Source organism: Gopherus evgoodei, chromosome 7 (assembly GCF_007399415.2).
Source record: "Gopherus evgoodei ecotype Sinaloan lineage chromosome 7, rGopEvg1_v1.p, whole genome shotgun sequence".
In the NCBI taxonomy this organism is placed as follows: Eukaryota; Metazoa; Chordata; order Testudines; family Testudinidae; genus Gopherus; species Gopherus evgoodei.
In genome coordinates this window covers 5,732,567-5,749,829 of record NC_044328.1, presented here as the reverse complement: position 1 = coordinate 5,749,829, position 17,263 = coordinate 5,732,567, and the positions used below count along the sequence as shown (strand labels likewise).

Sequence of the window (17,263 nt, the reverse complement as noted above, 5' to 3'; positions counted from 1 at the left end):
AGATTATGTCTCAATTAAAAATGTGAGCAATTGATTAGTGATATGGTGTGTCAGTAGTTTTAGTGTTCAGAGTCTGAGTATTGGCATAGGATTGCGGGGCTCTGTTATTCAGTAGATTACAGTTGGAAGGTTAGCATAGCCATCAGTAGGCCTTTCCTTTATCTAAATGTTTGGGGTTTGGGGGGGAGGGGTTGGAGCCTGTCCACCTTTTAAGGGCATATATGTGCTCTAAACCATGGTATTCCCCCTCCTTTTTAATTTTATTTATATTTGGATACTAGACTTTTGTTTCATTAGAACAGGACGCAAGAGAATTCTGAAACCCCACAAAACAAAAGCATATGGCTATGTTGACACAACGCTGGGAATGGTCATTCCAGCTTGGGTAGACATACATGCACCAGCCCGTTCAAGCTGGAACCTAAAAATAGCAGCCTAGGGGTAGTAGCAGGGGCAGATACTGCTTTTTTTTGTTTAGGTATTGGCTCTGGATAAGCTTGCGTGTGCTGTGTAGATCTGCCTTTAGTCTCTCACCCCTGCTGGACATTTAATGACCCATTTTAAAAAAGCTCTCTAAAAAATACACCGAGGATGGCTTTTAAACATTTGTGTTGACGTTATATGTGCAGCAGAAGGGACTAAATGCAATGCATTGGCTCTACCACATGGCAAGGAAAATTCATTTGTCACCCTAATGGAAGATTGTGTATTTAAAAAAAAAAAAAGAGGCAGGAGAAACGCTAGGAATTTTAGGGGGTTAAAAAAAAAAACCCACACCATGTTGACCAAACTAATTACATCATTTATCACACCATCATACCAATGAGGTATCTCAGTTTTTTTGAGCAGAGACCTACCCCAGACAAATTTTCTACCATCTTTGTTCAGTATTTGCAGTGTCCTGGTCCCCAGCCAGAGCTCCTGCTACTACAGCACAAATAAATGTCTTCTCTTTTTTATTTTGTTTTTTCCCATCTCTCAAGTAGTGTACAACCCTAATGACACTTGACTAAGAGTAAAACTCCCAAACCCATAGCGTTCAAGTAGATTCAAAATCTGATTAAATCTTTTGTTGCTTGTCCTTAGTCCACCTGGCTTGACCTTATGTAGACCTGGGTTTCAGTCCCTGCAGAAGAGTCAGTCTTAGTGCCCATGTTAACAGAGTTTCTATAACATTTTGTGATCAACTTTGAGACAAACAATAATAATTGCTGAAAATATGGATACCAGGGTGAAGCTGACCATGAGATGCTCTATTGAGGTTAGACTTTATAAATGAAGGTGGGTGGAGCAGTCCAACTTGAGTAGAAATGGGCCTGAGCTACGAAGTTCAGATTAAGTCATCTCCTGATCTTGATGTTTTTCTTCTTCCTGCTGTGAGTGTCTAATGTAATAGTTTCCTGGAAAATTAGTCCATTTGGGTCAGTTGCAGGCCAATTAAGGATCACTGCCAGCTGCTAAACCACCAGTGAAGCTTCCCTAGCTCAACTGGTACATAACATTAATGGCCTGTATACAACATTATTCTGCAGGATGTTTTTTGAGTCTTTTTTTTTTTTTTTTTTTTTTTTTTTTTTTTTTATAAACATTTCCACAAACAAACAATGGGGTGTGTGTGTGTGAGGGATGCTGGGAATGTACATGGTATTGGAATGAATGGATAAACTTGCAACTGGGATGCTGTTGTCCCATGATCTGATCATCTGTTATTGATCTGAAGTTCAATAATTTTTCATCACTGATTTCAATGGGAGAAGGTTTAGCCCAGCACTTACTCTTAAGTGTGCTTGTACATACTTACTCAACGGGGAATCCTCATTCTCATTCTTCCCCTGCCTGGCTTTGGGTGTAATATTCCCTGCTGGTGTTCTGGGGGGCAGGGCTTCATGATGGGCACTTCTAGTCTATTAATTTTGCATGTGCAGAGGTCTTTAACCTCCAGTGACATATAGGGGATTTACCTTTCCAGCTCCAGTGTCAAAAGGACAATAGGCCCTTTAATGTGAAGCTCTCTGGCCATCGGACTCTTGTTGAAATGCAGTACAGGAAAATTATAGTGATGGTATGCTGCACATTGAGAACTGCTGTTTGTGCTGGCGGCAGCAGCAGCAGCAACAAAAACTCTAGAACAGCTAATGATGAGCAGGAAAAGATGTGCAAATGAGTTTCCTTATTCCACCTGTTGCTTTCTGTTTAGTCCTTCAGTGGATTGACTCACACAGTGCACGGTGAGAACTCCTGTCTTCCTCATCTTGTATCCCTACTGATGGGCATCTGACGTGGCTGCTATCCATCCAGCAACAGATGATTGGTTGGGGCTCCTCTTTGGAGATTTTCGGTGCTGCTTCAAAAAGACCTTACTGTGTGAGATGGTCTCAACCTCAGCTTTGTTCAGGGATAGGGAGAGCAGACATTGAACCATCTTCATTTGAATTGTCATTCTTTGCAGTCCAGCTGAAAGATTATGAATGAGATGAGTCTCCCTACAGGAGCTCTGGGTCTACTAATGGGTGGCCTTATGTTTCCTCCAGAACAATCAAAATCTATTGCCTTCCCCTGTGTGCCAAACAAGGTAGAAGTCTCCAGATTAGGTTGTAAGGTCTTTGGGGGATGGATTGTCTTTTAAATCTGTCTAGACAGCGCCTAGTTCACAGCTAGGGCTCCTAGATGCTACTGTAATACAGACCATAACAAGCAGTGATGGGAAAGATCAGGTCTGTCTCTAAGCCCTGCAATTAGGCCCCTCTCTAATACTTCAGATATTCTCTGGCTTTTGCAAAAAGCCATGTGAATGTAGCATTAATTTTTTTGACTACACCTGGCAAGACAGAGCTAACAGACCGGTTCTATTGAAACGACAGGTGGGGCTGTATATTGTAAGCTTAGTGTCACAACCAAGGAGTCACAGCCCACTTCTCCGTCGTCATCACCACCACCAGAAGGAGGAACACCAGAAAAGCCTGTCCTTAAAGGCATCGAGAAGGCTTCTGGTGAACTCGAAATAAAATCTGCTACCGTCTTTCAATCGGCCATGGCAACTAGTTTAATTAAATCTTACAAGCATCTTCTTTCCCCTCCTCTCCCCACTCCTTAGTCTCCACCTGCAAAGGCAGAGCTGACCTGTCTGTAGACCAAGACAGTAATATGAGTCAGACTGGAGGTCAGCAGCTGTTTCCAGCAGAGACGCACCTCTCCTGTTTCACTGCCGATTCTGTGAAATTCATCCCTGAACTGAAGGGGAGTCTTTCCTAATGCTGCTCACAAGCCACTCAGCTCCATCGCTTTGTTCTTAAGGAAACCAAGTCCATAACTTGTTAGTAGTTGTTTTTTAAAGGCCTGACCCCATTTGAAATTGCAGCAAAATTCCCAAGGAATTGGATGGGGACATGCTCAGGCCCCAGATATATTGGGAGTGGCTTGCAGTAGCAGGCAACTTTAACTTCACTTCCAAATGATGGTTTTCTCTCTGTCATTGGTGCCTAACTGGTTTTCAGCAATGTAATGGAGGGGAAGCAGAGGGAAGGAAGTGAGGGGGTTGTTCATTTACCATTACCAGTCTCATTTGAAATTGACACCAAGCCCGTCGCAGAATTCCAGTAAAACTCTGCCCTAGAGGGAAACCCTGGGCTGTTTGTTATGGCTTTTTGTTTTGCTGGCACAGCAGCAGAATGCTCCAGCCTCTGCCCTTTTCCCCTCCCCCACCTCCCCAACACTCTCCTTGTGAGGCTGCATGCATCACTGCGGTCTGGGGTATTTTTGTTATTTGTTGAGGGAGGCTTAAAAGCTGGGAGCAATTAGAGCTTTAAGCGTCTTGGAATTAAAAATCCCCAAGAAGGCAGTTTAATGCTAAGCAGATGTGTTGTGCCAGAACAGCTGAAATATGCTAGTTGTCTTCTCCAGCAGCGTGCTCATTTATTTCTAACTGCTATCAGGCTCTGTCACACAAGAGAAGCGCTGATCCTTTTTCATGCGTGGGAATCCAAGAAACCCAACTACTCCTTAAATTCTCTCTTGTCTTCAGTCTTGGATCAGCAGCTGGAGCCAAGAGGGAAAAGTTGCTTTTGTCTAAAAAGAGATCCTACATCAAATAAGTACAAGGTGCTATCCGACTGCATGAAGAGCTGGGTTAAGTACCAGCAGTTGCTTCTGAACTGGTGGTGCTCGTGTAGGAGAGCCACCAAGTGGCTCCCATTAAGCTCACCCTCTTCTGGAGCTCCAATATAACTGTAAGACCATGATGGACGTTTCCTTATTCCAAATATTTTTCATCTTCAGCTGTTTTAGTTTCCAGTGTCAGCTTGGCTCAGTGCACACTTTGTTGGAAATTCCCTTTTCTTCTGCCTCTCTTGGATGACATTTTGTTGCTTCGCTTAGAATTCTGTCACCTGTGTCTGTCTATCCAGAGTAACTTGCATATGGTAATAGGTGTTTCTGTATCACTGGATGTATATGCACAAACTGGTAATTAAGACTCTCCATCTCTCTCACACAGCCACACACCACCATCCACAGGCAAAAGCTTGAATACACTGCTGGTATTTAGTTACACTCAATAGCACCCCTCATCTGTAGATCTTAAAGCACTTTGAGCTGGGAAGTCTTGTTACTTCCATTTTATAAATGGGGAAACTGAGGCACTGAGCAGCGACATGGCTTGTCCATGGCAAGTCCAGAATGTCCGTCCAGTCTAGTGCCCCAGCTATGGAGTCTTATGGTCTCTAAAGGCATCACAATCTGCTGTGAAGAGTAGACTCTTGTTGGGCCAAATGGGAAAGTGAGTTCCAGAGTCAGTGGCCCTCTGCTGAAAACCTGTTGATCCTAGCAATTTCCATAAACCTCTCTGTGCTCTAGTTGTCTAGCCTCACTGTGTGGAGAAAATCTACCTACCTCAGTGGGCGTTCTGAGCTTCAGAGATCCTTAGCGCTACGGAAATGCAACGTATTAATTAGGCAATGTTTTTGACTTTATATCTTCTGTTGGAGACTGAAAGTGACTTCTTCTGCTGTGCATTGTGTAACTGGTGAATTGCCAGGGACCAAAAGCCTGTTCAAAGAATATTATGCTGTGACTCCAAATAACAACCAGTCACAAATAAATCCTTTAATGTGTATTCGTTTGTCTCCTTCAAGTGGTATCTTGCTGCTATGAGACTGATGGAGCCAAAACAGTTCTTAGCATTACATTGTGTGCCAGAATATAACACAAGGAATTCCACATATTACTTTGGTGTGTGGCATTCTGGAACTGTTATAAGTCATGTTAAGTCCCTCACAAGATCTTCTTATTTTTAAGAAATCATGTATGAATTTTAGTTAATTATATCAAGAAATTTTTTCTCAAAGCTATTTGCTCTTCCTGCCTACTTCCAATGGGGGTAGTGTTATTTTCTGTCTGAGATGCTAGTTCTGATTGTCAGTGTCTACACTCAAAATGGCTTAAACAAATGTCTGGTCAAGGAGTAGATCTGCTGATTTTTAAAAATAAACATCCAACGTCCTCAACCCAAAAAGGCATATTTGAGAGAGACTGACTGCTTCCAGCATCCTAAAATGCAATATTTCTTCCCTCTGAAATAGGGCATAAAGCTGACCTTGTTGCCAGACAATCTTTTAGCCTATTTAGTGAGTGAATTTACGGTAAAAGCCCAGTAATGCTTGATGCTTTTGTTTAATGCTTGCTTGAAATGCATCTTTCTTTAGGCTGTTTTAAACTCTTTCCATGGAGCACGAGTTTCCTTTCTTTGTAGGAGGACTGAGACCTAATGGGTCAAGAAGTTCCCTGACTTACACTCCATGTAACTCAACTGGGGTTTCCCACAGTGTCATTATGCCTCCGATAATAGCTTAATCACCATCAGCTTCTCTTCACAGACTGTTTTTAACGTTTCTTTTTCAAAGCTGTTTTAACTCTTCTTCTCTGCAGAGCTAAGAAACTGCTTGCTTGTTTTTCTAATTACTCCTTTTTTTTTTCTTTTTTTTTCTTTTTTTTTTTTTAAATTTTACTGCTGCTTTCTTCTTGGACTTTGAAGTTTGGATGTCCAGTTTCTCTGAGACTCCAAGGAAGAATGTTACAGGTATTAAATTGCATGCGGGTGTGGGGAAGAGGAAGGTGTTATTTTTGGTTAACTATTAGTATTCAGCATGCCACTGTAAGAAAATACCATTTAAAATCAGTGTTTGTTTAGTTCAGACAATGTATTTTGGGGCTTTTTGTGTGTGAAGTGGAGGGGGCCATCTTACTATGTTCTAACCTTCTAAGTTCCTAGGCTTTACAACATCCCTGTATATCAACTTCTCAAAATATATAGACCTCAAAAAGAATAGTCCGAAAAAGAAAAGGTGGCTCATTATGGGCTCTGACCCTTAAAGGGGATATTGTCACTGCCAGGGGATGGGAGTCTGACTCTATTGCACTTATGTGACTAGCACTGGGGAAGGAAGAGATGAAGCTGTCAAAGTACATTGGGGATAGGGTGCACTCGGAAATGATCTCTTCACCCCACCCCTTCCTCTAAGCTGCATCATCCCCAACCAATTGTCTTGGTGCTGTGAAATGGCTATTGTGCAGTACTGTGCTCTTGGTCCTGCAGTGTGGAGACTTCACAAGCATGCCTAGTGAAACTGTACTAGAATGGACCTGAATCTGGACTCTAGGAATGTTTATATCTGAATCCAACATCCCCAACTCTGGGGGAAATCTGCTGGGTGGTTGGGTGGGTGCTGTTCTTATGGCATCACACTTCGAAACCATAATGTTCGTGGGAGACAGCTGTGCAAATGGATGAAAAACACCACAAAGTGCCTGTTCATCTTGGCTTGGGAATTTGGGGGGGGTTAACTGTTACTCGTTCCCCTGGTCAAACAGCTAGACCACGTTGTAATGGAGTTCATGAGAAATGTCTTCATGTAGCAGATAACTAACATGGGGAATGGCCTTGCAGAAGCAGAGTTAGAAGCTCTAACTGGGAATGTGGTTAGACAAATGTTCAGGATAAAGGGATAGTACAGGTGGATGGAGCTCAAAGCAGGTCTCCTTCCATTGTGAAGTGTTTTCTGAATGGAAACTCTCTCTTACTCCTCTGCAGCAAGTGAAAGATGTGTTTAATGTAGCCGTATTCTTCTGTATTAGAAGATACCATCTCAAACTCCTCTTTGCTGCATAATTCTCAAGTAAGGGGGACACTTTGCACTTTCTCATAAGGTCAAAGGCTGAGAGGAAGTGCCTTATGTGTCTAAAGTGAAAAGCAGAGTTTCTCATTAGTGAGAGAAGGTCTAAGCATCTAATGCAATCCTCTCCCAGTCGTTAGTTTCCACAGACCTGGGAATCTGCACCAATGCAAGCATTTGCCTGAACTAATGCTCTTTTGCCTTCACAAACAAAAGGAAAAGGGCAGGAATCACAGGCGAATGCTAGAGAAGACACGGCAAAGACTGATTCATTCTAGCATGTATTATCTTAAGGGGCAAGTGGAGCAGGTCTCATTACACTGTATGGATTGACTTCAGCACAATGGGTATGACGCTATTAAAATAATGCTAACACTGATGGTTTTCGTTGTTCATAACTGGTCCTTGCATTATAATAGAAAACATTCTAAAATATGAATTCTCTCCCCCAAAACATCTGCTCCTTTAATATTTATAATGAATTAAATAATTCTTCACAAATCAGTTGGTCATCTTCCATCAACTAGTTCAAAAAATTCCAAGCCTTGGCCAAAAACAATACATTTTATTCCTCCAACGTAGGGTTTCATACCATGTGTCTGGAGCAGCTTAGAAGTTTGTCTCACTGAGGTCAGTAAAAGTAATTTATAAGAGGCTTTATTTCACAGATGAGGACTTGGGACTTTTCCTGGAGAGGTTCTCTGCAGCACTTCTCATGTCGATCTTGCATTCATTGATCTAGCTGATCCCCCTCCCCACATTGTCTTCTAATCTGGCAAAATTATTTTAGGGACTTTGCCACTTAATCTGCATAAAAGCGTCATTGGTTGGTTTTTGCCGCAGCCATGCTCAGAAAGGACTTCTCCCCCCCTTAAGACCTAGTTGTGGGAGTTATTGCAGGAGTGGAGTTGTCTGCTCCTTTCCCCCACGCCCTCCCTCCCACTGACTAGGTTGACCTACTTGATTTTTACACTTTGAAGCCCCTCTGACTGGTAGCAAACTGGATGCTATGACAACAGGCTCTGTGAGCATGGTCCATTGGAGGCCACCTGTTATTCAAAGTGACCACTGAGGATGGAAACTGTGGAATATGTGCATTACTGGAGGCTGGTACGTAGTCCTGGAGATGGTACTTCACTGCAGGGAAAAGAAACATTTTGGCTTGTGGACTAGATTAAGGATTTCCCTCATGTCCAGCATCAGAGGGGTAGCCGTGTTAGTGTGGATCTGTAAAAGCAGCAGAGTCTCCTGTGGCACCTTATAGACTATAACAGATGTATTTGGAGCATGAGTTTTCGTGGGTGAATACCCACTTACATCTGACGAAGTGGGTAATCACCCACGAAAGCTCATGCTCCAAATACGTCTGTTAGTCTATAAGGTGCCACAGGACTCTTTGCTCCTCATGTCCAGTCATTCAGACATTCCTTAACAGAAGTCTCTCTTGAAGCTTGAAACCAAAATCTGTTTACTAACCTGTTTCTTGTAGAGTTGCTTACAAGGGTTAAGCAGTTGGCATTGCATTTTATCCCCTTACTAAGATCACTAAAGTATTCCCCCCCCCCCAATAAAAACAAAAAGATGAACTTGGCAAGTGGCCTTAAAGGGGCAACTGTGCAGAACCACCTGTTGTACAGATGCGTTCAGGATATCTGTATTTCTGTGCTTCTCCTCTGACTTTTAAACAACCCTCCCCCCCCCTTCTCTCTCTCTCTCTCACTATCCTGAGTGTCTTCTGAACAAGGTGTCTATTTTGGGAGTGCTACGAGTTTGTAGAGCATGACAGGTATAGCCCCCTGAGCCCATGGCATTGTAGTGCAGAAAGACTGGGACCTGTGGTCTATCATGGCACTCCATCTTGCTCACGTGCAGCTTCATCCTGGTCAATACAGAGTCTTGACAATGACTCCACTTCATGCAAGTTGGACTTAGGCAACCTAAGTGGTATTTGGTCGGATTGTTGCATTCCTGCCCATACTTCCTCTCCTGGTCATGTGCATCTCTTCACTCTGCTATCCTCCAGGAGGGCTCAGTTTTTAGCCAAGCATTGGACACTAACCAATTTTAATATTCATTCCTTTGCTACTATAAACTAATCTATTCCTGTTTATAGGTAGTATCTGGAGCCCTCAACCAAGAAATGCATTCACTGTGCTATTTACTTTTAAAAACATAGTAAATACCATTCCTATCTCAAGCAGCCTACATTCTCAAAGACCAGAGAGAACAGGTGCACAAGGCAAATTGGTGGGCGGGGAGTGAATTAATAGTAATAGGATTTGGTCCTATGGACTAATTCTGTGTGTAGTTTGGCTTCATCTAGCTACATTTGTAGCTAGAATTGCTTCTCACCCCCTGCTTAGCCATGATCCAATGGCAGTCCTGGAGGCATCACAACCTAGCTAGACTTCCAGGGTGGGCTTGAGGGAAGATAATGTGGTGGCCTGAAAATGAAAGCATCTCCTTTACTTATCTCACTGAGCAAGAAGAAGTTTTGTGTGTTGGTCTGTCTCCAGGTACCAGGCCAAGTGAGGTGGGTTTTCTAGAGAGCTGAAAATCTGCAAACTAGTAGAGGCCAAATTCTACCCACAGATGCTCTCACTTGGCTTGTGTTGAAAGCCACGTGCACATCCAAAGGCAGGAGTCATTACCGGGGGGGAAAAAATGGGATTCTTGAGACCAATTTATCTTTGTCAGCACGTAATAGAAAACACACCCAGCCATTGCAACCCTTTCTCTCTTCCCCCTCCACCTCCCCAATATCTCCCTTGTTGATATGTGCACACAAAATAAGGTATCCATCTTGGCCTCTGACTGTGCCAAAAAAAACAAAACAAAAAAACCCTTTTGGATAAGTACAGATGAAAAACCAGTATAAATTCTGCAGGTCTCCAGGCCAGATTCAGCACTGGTATAAACAGTGATATGACTTGCAAGTTGGGTGCAAGTGACATAGTAGTATCACTTGCATTCAGTGTGTGGGAAACAAATGCAGCATAACTGGGGCGGAGAGGGGAGGAGGATGTTACAGGAAACACAGTTAATGGATTGGAAGGCCCTGCTTTATCTGTTAGGATTTTTGCCGTTGCTCCTAGAGGCAAATTAACCTTCAGTTAAGCTGCCACTGACTTCAGTGTGTACTGTACTTGCTTTTGGCCCCCATAGAATCCCAAATTGAGGCAAATTAACTCCCATGCACCCCCAGGGATAGACTAATCTGGGTAAGGCACATGTAGCCTCTTGTACCCACCTCCTGGCCACCTTGCACCCCTGCCCTTGGTATATGTATGCTGATAGAAGGTATCTAACTAGGAACAACCGAATGAAATTAAGAGTAAATTTTAGGAGAGCTACATGGGGAAAGTGAGTGAGAAAACAAGACTCCATGGATATGTCTTCCTAGGAATAAACAAACCTGTGGTTGGCCTGGGTCAGCTGGTTTGAGCGTGTAGAAGGTCCCAGAGCTCAGGCTCCAGTTCAAGCCTATACAGTCTAGACAGCAAGTTTTTAGCACCACAAGCTTGAGTCAGCTGACCCAGGCCAGCTGCGGCGCGCTTATCTCCATGTAGGTGTACCCAGTGAGAATGAGGTGAAAGAGGTGGTGAAAACCCCTTAGATGGGTCTATTTTAAAACTAGACTGAATAAAACTCTACCAAACATCCTATGTAGCTACCTTCAAAGCAGTAAACTAAATACCAAGTCTTCCAGGCTTTCCAAAAAGGGAAGGAGGTGGGTGTGGTTTTATGAACTTTGGGTCTGCTAGGGAGCAGATGTGAGTGATTAACTGGATTGCCTGGTACGGCAGCTCACTCTGTCCATGCACCATGTATCTCTTACACCCCTGATGCTTTCCAACCCTCTGCTCTTTGTAGCCAAGACCCTTCCATTGAAATTCTAGAGCACTCTCCACCATGAAAAGTATCCCATTCCTTTTGGGACTCCGGATCCAGATTTAACTCTGGAAACAAAGCATTTCTTTTCAGTTGGATGCTGACTATATGAGCCACATCCTGAGAAGTGCTGAGAAACCTTTGCTCCTGTGCAGTCATTGGGAGTTGTCTATCTGGCTTCAGCCCCCCACTCCCAATCAGACCTTATACTTGAAAGCAACATTTCCCACCTTTTGAAAGATAAGCCCCCATTCAGGAGCAAGAAACTAATTGTAACCCTTCCTTCCCTTATACCCTGCCAGCTGCTTTTCTAAGGGTACATCTTCACTACCCACTGTGTAGGCGGGTAGCAATCGATTGCTCGGGGATCAATATATCGCGTCTCATCTAGACGCGATATATCGATCCCCGAACGCGCTTATATCGATTCCGTAACTCCTCCAACCCGAACGGCGTTGCGGAATCCACAGGGGGAGCCATGGACATCGATCCCGTGCCGTGAGGAGGGTGAGTAATTCGATCTTAGATACTTCGACTTCAGCTACATTATTCACGTAGCTGAAGTTGCGTATCTAAGATCGATTTTCCCCTGTAGTGTAGACCAGCCCTAAGATTGCTTTTAACTACAGGTCTTCCATTCTCCCGCCGCCCCCCCCCCCACTCCCACAGCTAGTCTCCCTCACACTTCAGGAAACCCTGCTCTAAGGAATCCAATATGAACACATTGCTACAGCAAGCAGAATTAGGGCAAATGCCAAAGTACTTAGGTGATTTTACGCTGGTGGGAGACCCTGTCTGGCAGCTGCTTGAATGATGTCCAAGTGGTTTAGCACATCTATGTGCAAAATACTTAAGGAAAGTTTTCTTAACTTTTTCTACCTGTAACCTAGTCATTTGGACTCCATAAAGTGTGAGCCAACTTTCCAAGAAGGGGTGGGGGAAGGCAAATCTATCCTTTTTTTTTCCCTTCGCTCTCCACCCCCGCCTCTAATTTTTCTTGGCTCTGTCTTAGAAACCAGCAGATAAAAATAAGTCCCAAAACTAACAAGCTAATCTTGGCAAAGGGCAATATTTAACTTTTTTTGATTGCTGTAAAGGCTTTATTGGAAAATGCTGCGAAAAGCATAAAGGAGGAAAGGAAAGAAACTGAGTGTTTGAGGAAGAAATCGGTGCAGATGGCAGCGAGGCCAAGTTCAATCCTTGTGTAACGTCACTGACTTTAATGACGCTACACCAGTGTTGAATCTGGCTAGCTCTGTATAATTACAGCATATGCTGTCTCCTTCGCCTCTGTGCACTATTCTTCTCACCACCTGCTTTAGGGCTGCCTGTCCTACATTTTTGAAGAAATATCCTGATTTGCCACTTCTGCAGAACTTCTAAAAATGACCAGATTATCCATTCTGCACGTCCCATATGCTGGGGGCTGGGTATATCCCTCAAGAACAGATTAGAGGAGCCTCCAGACTAGCCTTTCTCCCCAGCGGCACATGCAGCATTTGGCTTGGTATCCCTGCAGCTGCTCCATAGCAGCTGCAAAAAGGGTCCCAGAGGGAGATGACACAGCTCTGGGCTGTAGTAACTCTGCCAGATTGCTGCATCCGTATCCAAAGGGATGGCAGGGAAGAGTGGACACTATTATTAGGCGAGGTGCTGGATATGGGAGAGAAGGGTGAGGTGGCACTGCCGTCGGTGGCTATAGCTTCCTTGTTCTGAACTTCACTGTGCAGCTCTTTGTGTGGACACTGAGAGGGAGTGAGTATGAGTGTGAGAGAGAGGGGGGCTTATTTATCCCGGGGGGGTGGGGGGGACTGGCAGTTCCAACATGACTTCCTGGATCGTTTTAAGCTTTAAGTTGAGACTGTGTATGTTCTACATTCATTATTCAAATCGATCAGGTTTTCTGTTCAAGTTGTGCTGGCTGTGTCTCTCTCTCTCTCTCTCTCTCTCTCTCTCTCTCTCTCTCTCTCTCTCATATCAAGAGTTGTTTGGTTTGTTTGTTTGTTTTTTGTTTGTTTAAACCCTATGACAACCCAGTTTCTGTTTCTCCTCCCTCCCCCCACCAGCCAGGAGCCCAGACACCCACAACCCCTCCCCTCCAGCCAATATACCTGAACCCCCTCCTCCCCCAGAGCCCACTTGCAGGGCTCCCCCTTGCTCAGACACCTGTCCCCTTCCCTTTCCCCCTGCCACCCCTCCAAGCCCAGGCACCCAGAGAAGAAACAGCCTGATGTTCGATCCCAGGCTTGCAAGGAGTTTCCTGCATGTTGCACTCTTCTTCCCTCAGGGCATGCTGGGAACTGCTGCTGCCAGGATCCCTCTTGCTTCCCTCCCTTCCCCCACGCCCCCAGCAGTGTCTTCTATGTGCAATCTGGCTCTGCCACGTCCAGTGGCGTCTAGCAGCACTGCAGACCACTTCTGTGGGGGTGGGGAAAGGAAATTCTGCGCACACATTAATTTCTGCAAAAATCTGCATTGTGCAGTGGTGCACAATTCCTCCAGGAGTAGCAAACATATATTGGGGGAGGAGTGAGGGGAATGCTAGATCTTAGGCTGGTATAGACTCCAAGGGAAGCATTTGGAAGCACCTTTGCCTGCAGAGGATGGGGCAAAGCATTAAAGTTCCCTACAGCACGTCAATTCTGTGGTAGTACAGGATTGACTAGCCTGCCTAAATGCAAAGAGATTTCCTCCACTACAGACTCGTGTAATTCTGTACATGCTTAAAGTTAGCACATCTGCATCTTTGCTAAACTGTAAGCACTACAGACCCAGGCAGGCTGTAGCAGGCTGGCAATATATGCCTGAAACGCGCTATTTTGTGAGTGGGGGGCTTAATCAGGGGAGTGGCTCTAAAGTGCGGGTGGAGCAATCAAAAGGAAGGAACTTTGGGAAGTATCCAAGTCAGGAGAAGATTTGAACTGAAAACCAATATGAATATTTTGAGAAAGGGGAGAGCTGGACTGTATAGTGGGCATGGTCTGTGATTTAAGAAGGTTGGGAAAGGATCTGTGTGTGAATCAAGGCTTCATGTTCAGTATTTAAAGGACTCTTCTGGTAAAATGCTTTGAACTTATAGGGCTGGATTTTATTTTATTTTCCCCCAAAACTCCTCAGTCGCTTCCACTAAGACTAATGGGAGATGCCCTGAGTGTTTGCGCACATCTGAAAATCTGGTCCTTTCACCATAAGTGCTCAGTAATTGCTGTGCAATAGCTGACAAACTTCATCAATGGGCCACCCTTAGACAGGTCTCTGTTGTGAAGATCGCTTTCAAGAAAGAGACTATCTGGAATACTCAAAAGAAAAAAAATGTGCAGCAATGCCCAGGGCTTATTCCCCAAGTGTATTGTCACTTTAATATGTCTACATACCTGCGGGGATGATTTTTAGGTCTTGACTGGGGGAGGGTGCATTTTCCCCTCCCGTAAGATTTTAGGGAGGGGTTGGAGCAAGCAAGAACAGTCTCAATGATTGCCCCAAAATCAGCTAGCTGTTAACATGAGAAGTGCAGGATAGAAGGTCTTCATCTTTCTTTAGAGAAACTAAAGAGTTGGAGAGGCTTTTGGCGTTAGAACCATTTTAAATTAAAAATAAATCTCGATACCACCTTTTCTGTGGCTAGGGGCTGGTGTTGAAGAAATACATGTGGGCCGGGGGGAGAGGAAGAGAGAAAGCGGAGGGGGGGTGTATGCATTGTGATACGTATATATAAAAAACCCCATTTGTAACTCCTCCTGCAACAGTTTCCAGAGATACTGAAGGGGTTACCTTCTTATAAAAAGTAACCATGATGCTGGATCTGAGACAAAGGTATTGGTTTCTTAGTATGGGAAAGCACCAAGATGCAACTCGTCATTTGGAAACTAGTGATATTTTAATGTCACCCAATGTATATACTGCCAGATACCTTGCAGAAAATGTACATGGGGGGTAAATCAGTGGTCTACAAGCAGGTTTTAGGGGGTCTGCCAAGCAGGGCCAGTGTTTGATTCACTGGGGACTATGACAGAAAGTGGAATCTCCACTGCATGGGGCTGAAGCCTGGGTCCCTGAGCACCTCCACTCAGGGTTGAAGCCAAAGCAATGTAGTTTCATGGGGGCTCCTGTGGTCTGGGACCCCAGGCAGTTGTCCTGCTTACTACCCCATAATGCCAGCCCTGGCTTTTATATGCAGAAAAAACAGTTGTGACACAGGTGGGCTGTGGAGTTTTTAATAGCATGGTGAGGGAGGCCTCAGAAAAGAGGAAAAGGTTGAGAACCCATGGATTAAATGACAGTTGTATCCAGTAGGGCCAGAGAGACCCCTAAAATAGCAACACTATCAGCCACTTCCACTAAAAATCCTTTTCAGAGAGTGCTCACTGACAATTTCTGTTTGGCTTCTCTTGAAAGATTGTACTGCTCAGCTTTATATTAATTCTTAAAATTGGAATCTGTAAACACTTGGTATGTGATGATCATAAAAGGGCATTATGAAAACCATGCATGGATTAAAAGAGCTGACACCTTTTATAGGCCTGATAGCAAAATACTTTGGCAAAGATTAGGGTTCTTAAATTTCCATATCCAGACAACTTTGTGTCCTGTCGGTGGCTTAAATGATTGGCCGTTGCAGACCATAGTTATGTTGGCTATTGCAACACAGCAGAGGAAGAACTGGCTTGGTGCTACTGGCCTGCATTGTTATCTAGGAGACTTGAGGTCAGTAATAGTTGTCTGTCGCTGAGAGCTGCAGAGGTAACTATGCTCTCCTGCTTGGGCTGGGGGACAGATTGGGGATATGTCACTTAGCAGCCAGCCATCTGTTTGAAAGAGTGGTACAGACAGTCTCTGATGAGACTATTATCCAGTCCCTCGAGAGTGACTTCATCCTCCATGTCCCAGGATGGATTGTAAAGCTGAGCCCTATGGAGAAAACAGTCATCCTCAAGACTTTAACAGAAACGGACACAAGATGAAAATAAACTCACAGGCAAGCAAATTCTTCATTGCTGTTCTGAAATATGCATCCTGCTACTGGGGGTCCTGCAGGCTGGGATCAAAGGAGTTTGTGAAGGTGGAAACAATGTCTTGGTTCATCAAGCAAATTCTGAGTTTCTTTCCCCTTACTTGTCAGTGATTTAGCAGTGGCGTTCTCCTGCATTTGACAAACTAGATTAATGGGCTACAGAGGTGAAGAATTTAAACTGAATGGTTGAACAGTCAACCTGTAATTCTCATATGAGGTGCTAGAGCCTGTGTGATAAGTCAGATCTAAACCTGTGCGCAGGGACACAGGAATTACACGCTATTGCTGACCCAGTCTAATCAATAGTATATTCTTTGTGCAATGTTCACAGAATCATAGAATATCAGGGCTGGAAGGGGACCCTCAGGAGGTCATCTAGTCCAACACCCTCTGCTCAAAGCAGGAACAATCCCCAGACAGATGTTTTGCCCCAGATCCCTAACTGGCCCTCTCAAGGATTGAACTCTCAACCCTGGGTATAACAAGCTAATGCTCAAACCACTGAGCTATCCCCCCTCTTACTTAACTTGCTGTTAATTTCAAATCATTTTATGCTCCCTCAGATCTTAAACTTTCAGCATGCTACAGTTTTTTGCACAGACAATGCGCGACTGCTCGGTAGAAGCTGTTATGGGGTGGGGAGTATCAGAGGCTTTGGCATCTAGGGAGGGAACCATTGGGTCTCTTGACATACAGGAAGAAGGCATGTGAGCTGGCTGTGGCTTTTGCTACCTAGAAATCATCTCAGGCTTTGGAAACAGGCAGCCTCACCTCTTTAGCTACCCCTTGTAAATGTTACTGAGGGAAATATTTCTTACATAGCCTCTTGTGAAGAAGTCCCAGAGTACAAACAATTGCCCCAGGCCTGCAAGGTGCTGAGTACTCTTCTCTCCCATTGAAGTAAAAAAGTTGAACCTACTTGGCCCTCTGCAGGCTGGATGTAAATGAAACATGTCTTGAAATACAGCCACTTCTGGGTTGGAGGGCAGCAGCTGATGCTCAACACAACAGTAGAGGGAGGAGGAAATTTTTGTCCAAGGTCATAGAGATGTGGGATCTATCGCTCTCGTTAGAGGTCCCGTAGCACTTCTTTTTTTAAACAAGCCTGTTTTAAGTCTCCTTTTTTTTTTTATATCAACGTCTTGTATTGTGCCAATCGCTGTACTAACTAAGGGCTTGTCTGCACAGTGCAGCA

At 44.3% G+C, this 17,263-nt stretch overlaps 1 protein-coding gene across 5 annotated transcripts in view; it reads left to right on the top strand.

Moving 5' to 3' along the window:
• The window catches only part of SH3PXD2A (SH3 and PX domains 2A), a 389,755-nt gene that overhangs the window by 257,902 nt on the left and 114,590 nt on the right, over positions 1–17,263 (top strand). For 3 of the 5 annotated variants that reach the window (XM_030569629.1, XM_030569627.1, XM_030569630.1), the window contains one exon: positions 6,029–6,073. The exons of the other annotated variants lie outside the window; for them this stretch is intronic. In XM_030569629.1, coding sequence (XP_030425489.1) covers positions 6,029–6,073 — 45 coding nt within the window. The remainder of the gene's footprint in view (positions 1–6,028; positions 6,074–17,263) is intronic. 5 annotated transcript variants of the gene reach the window in all.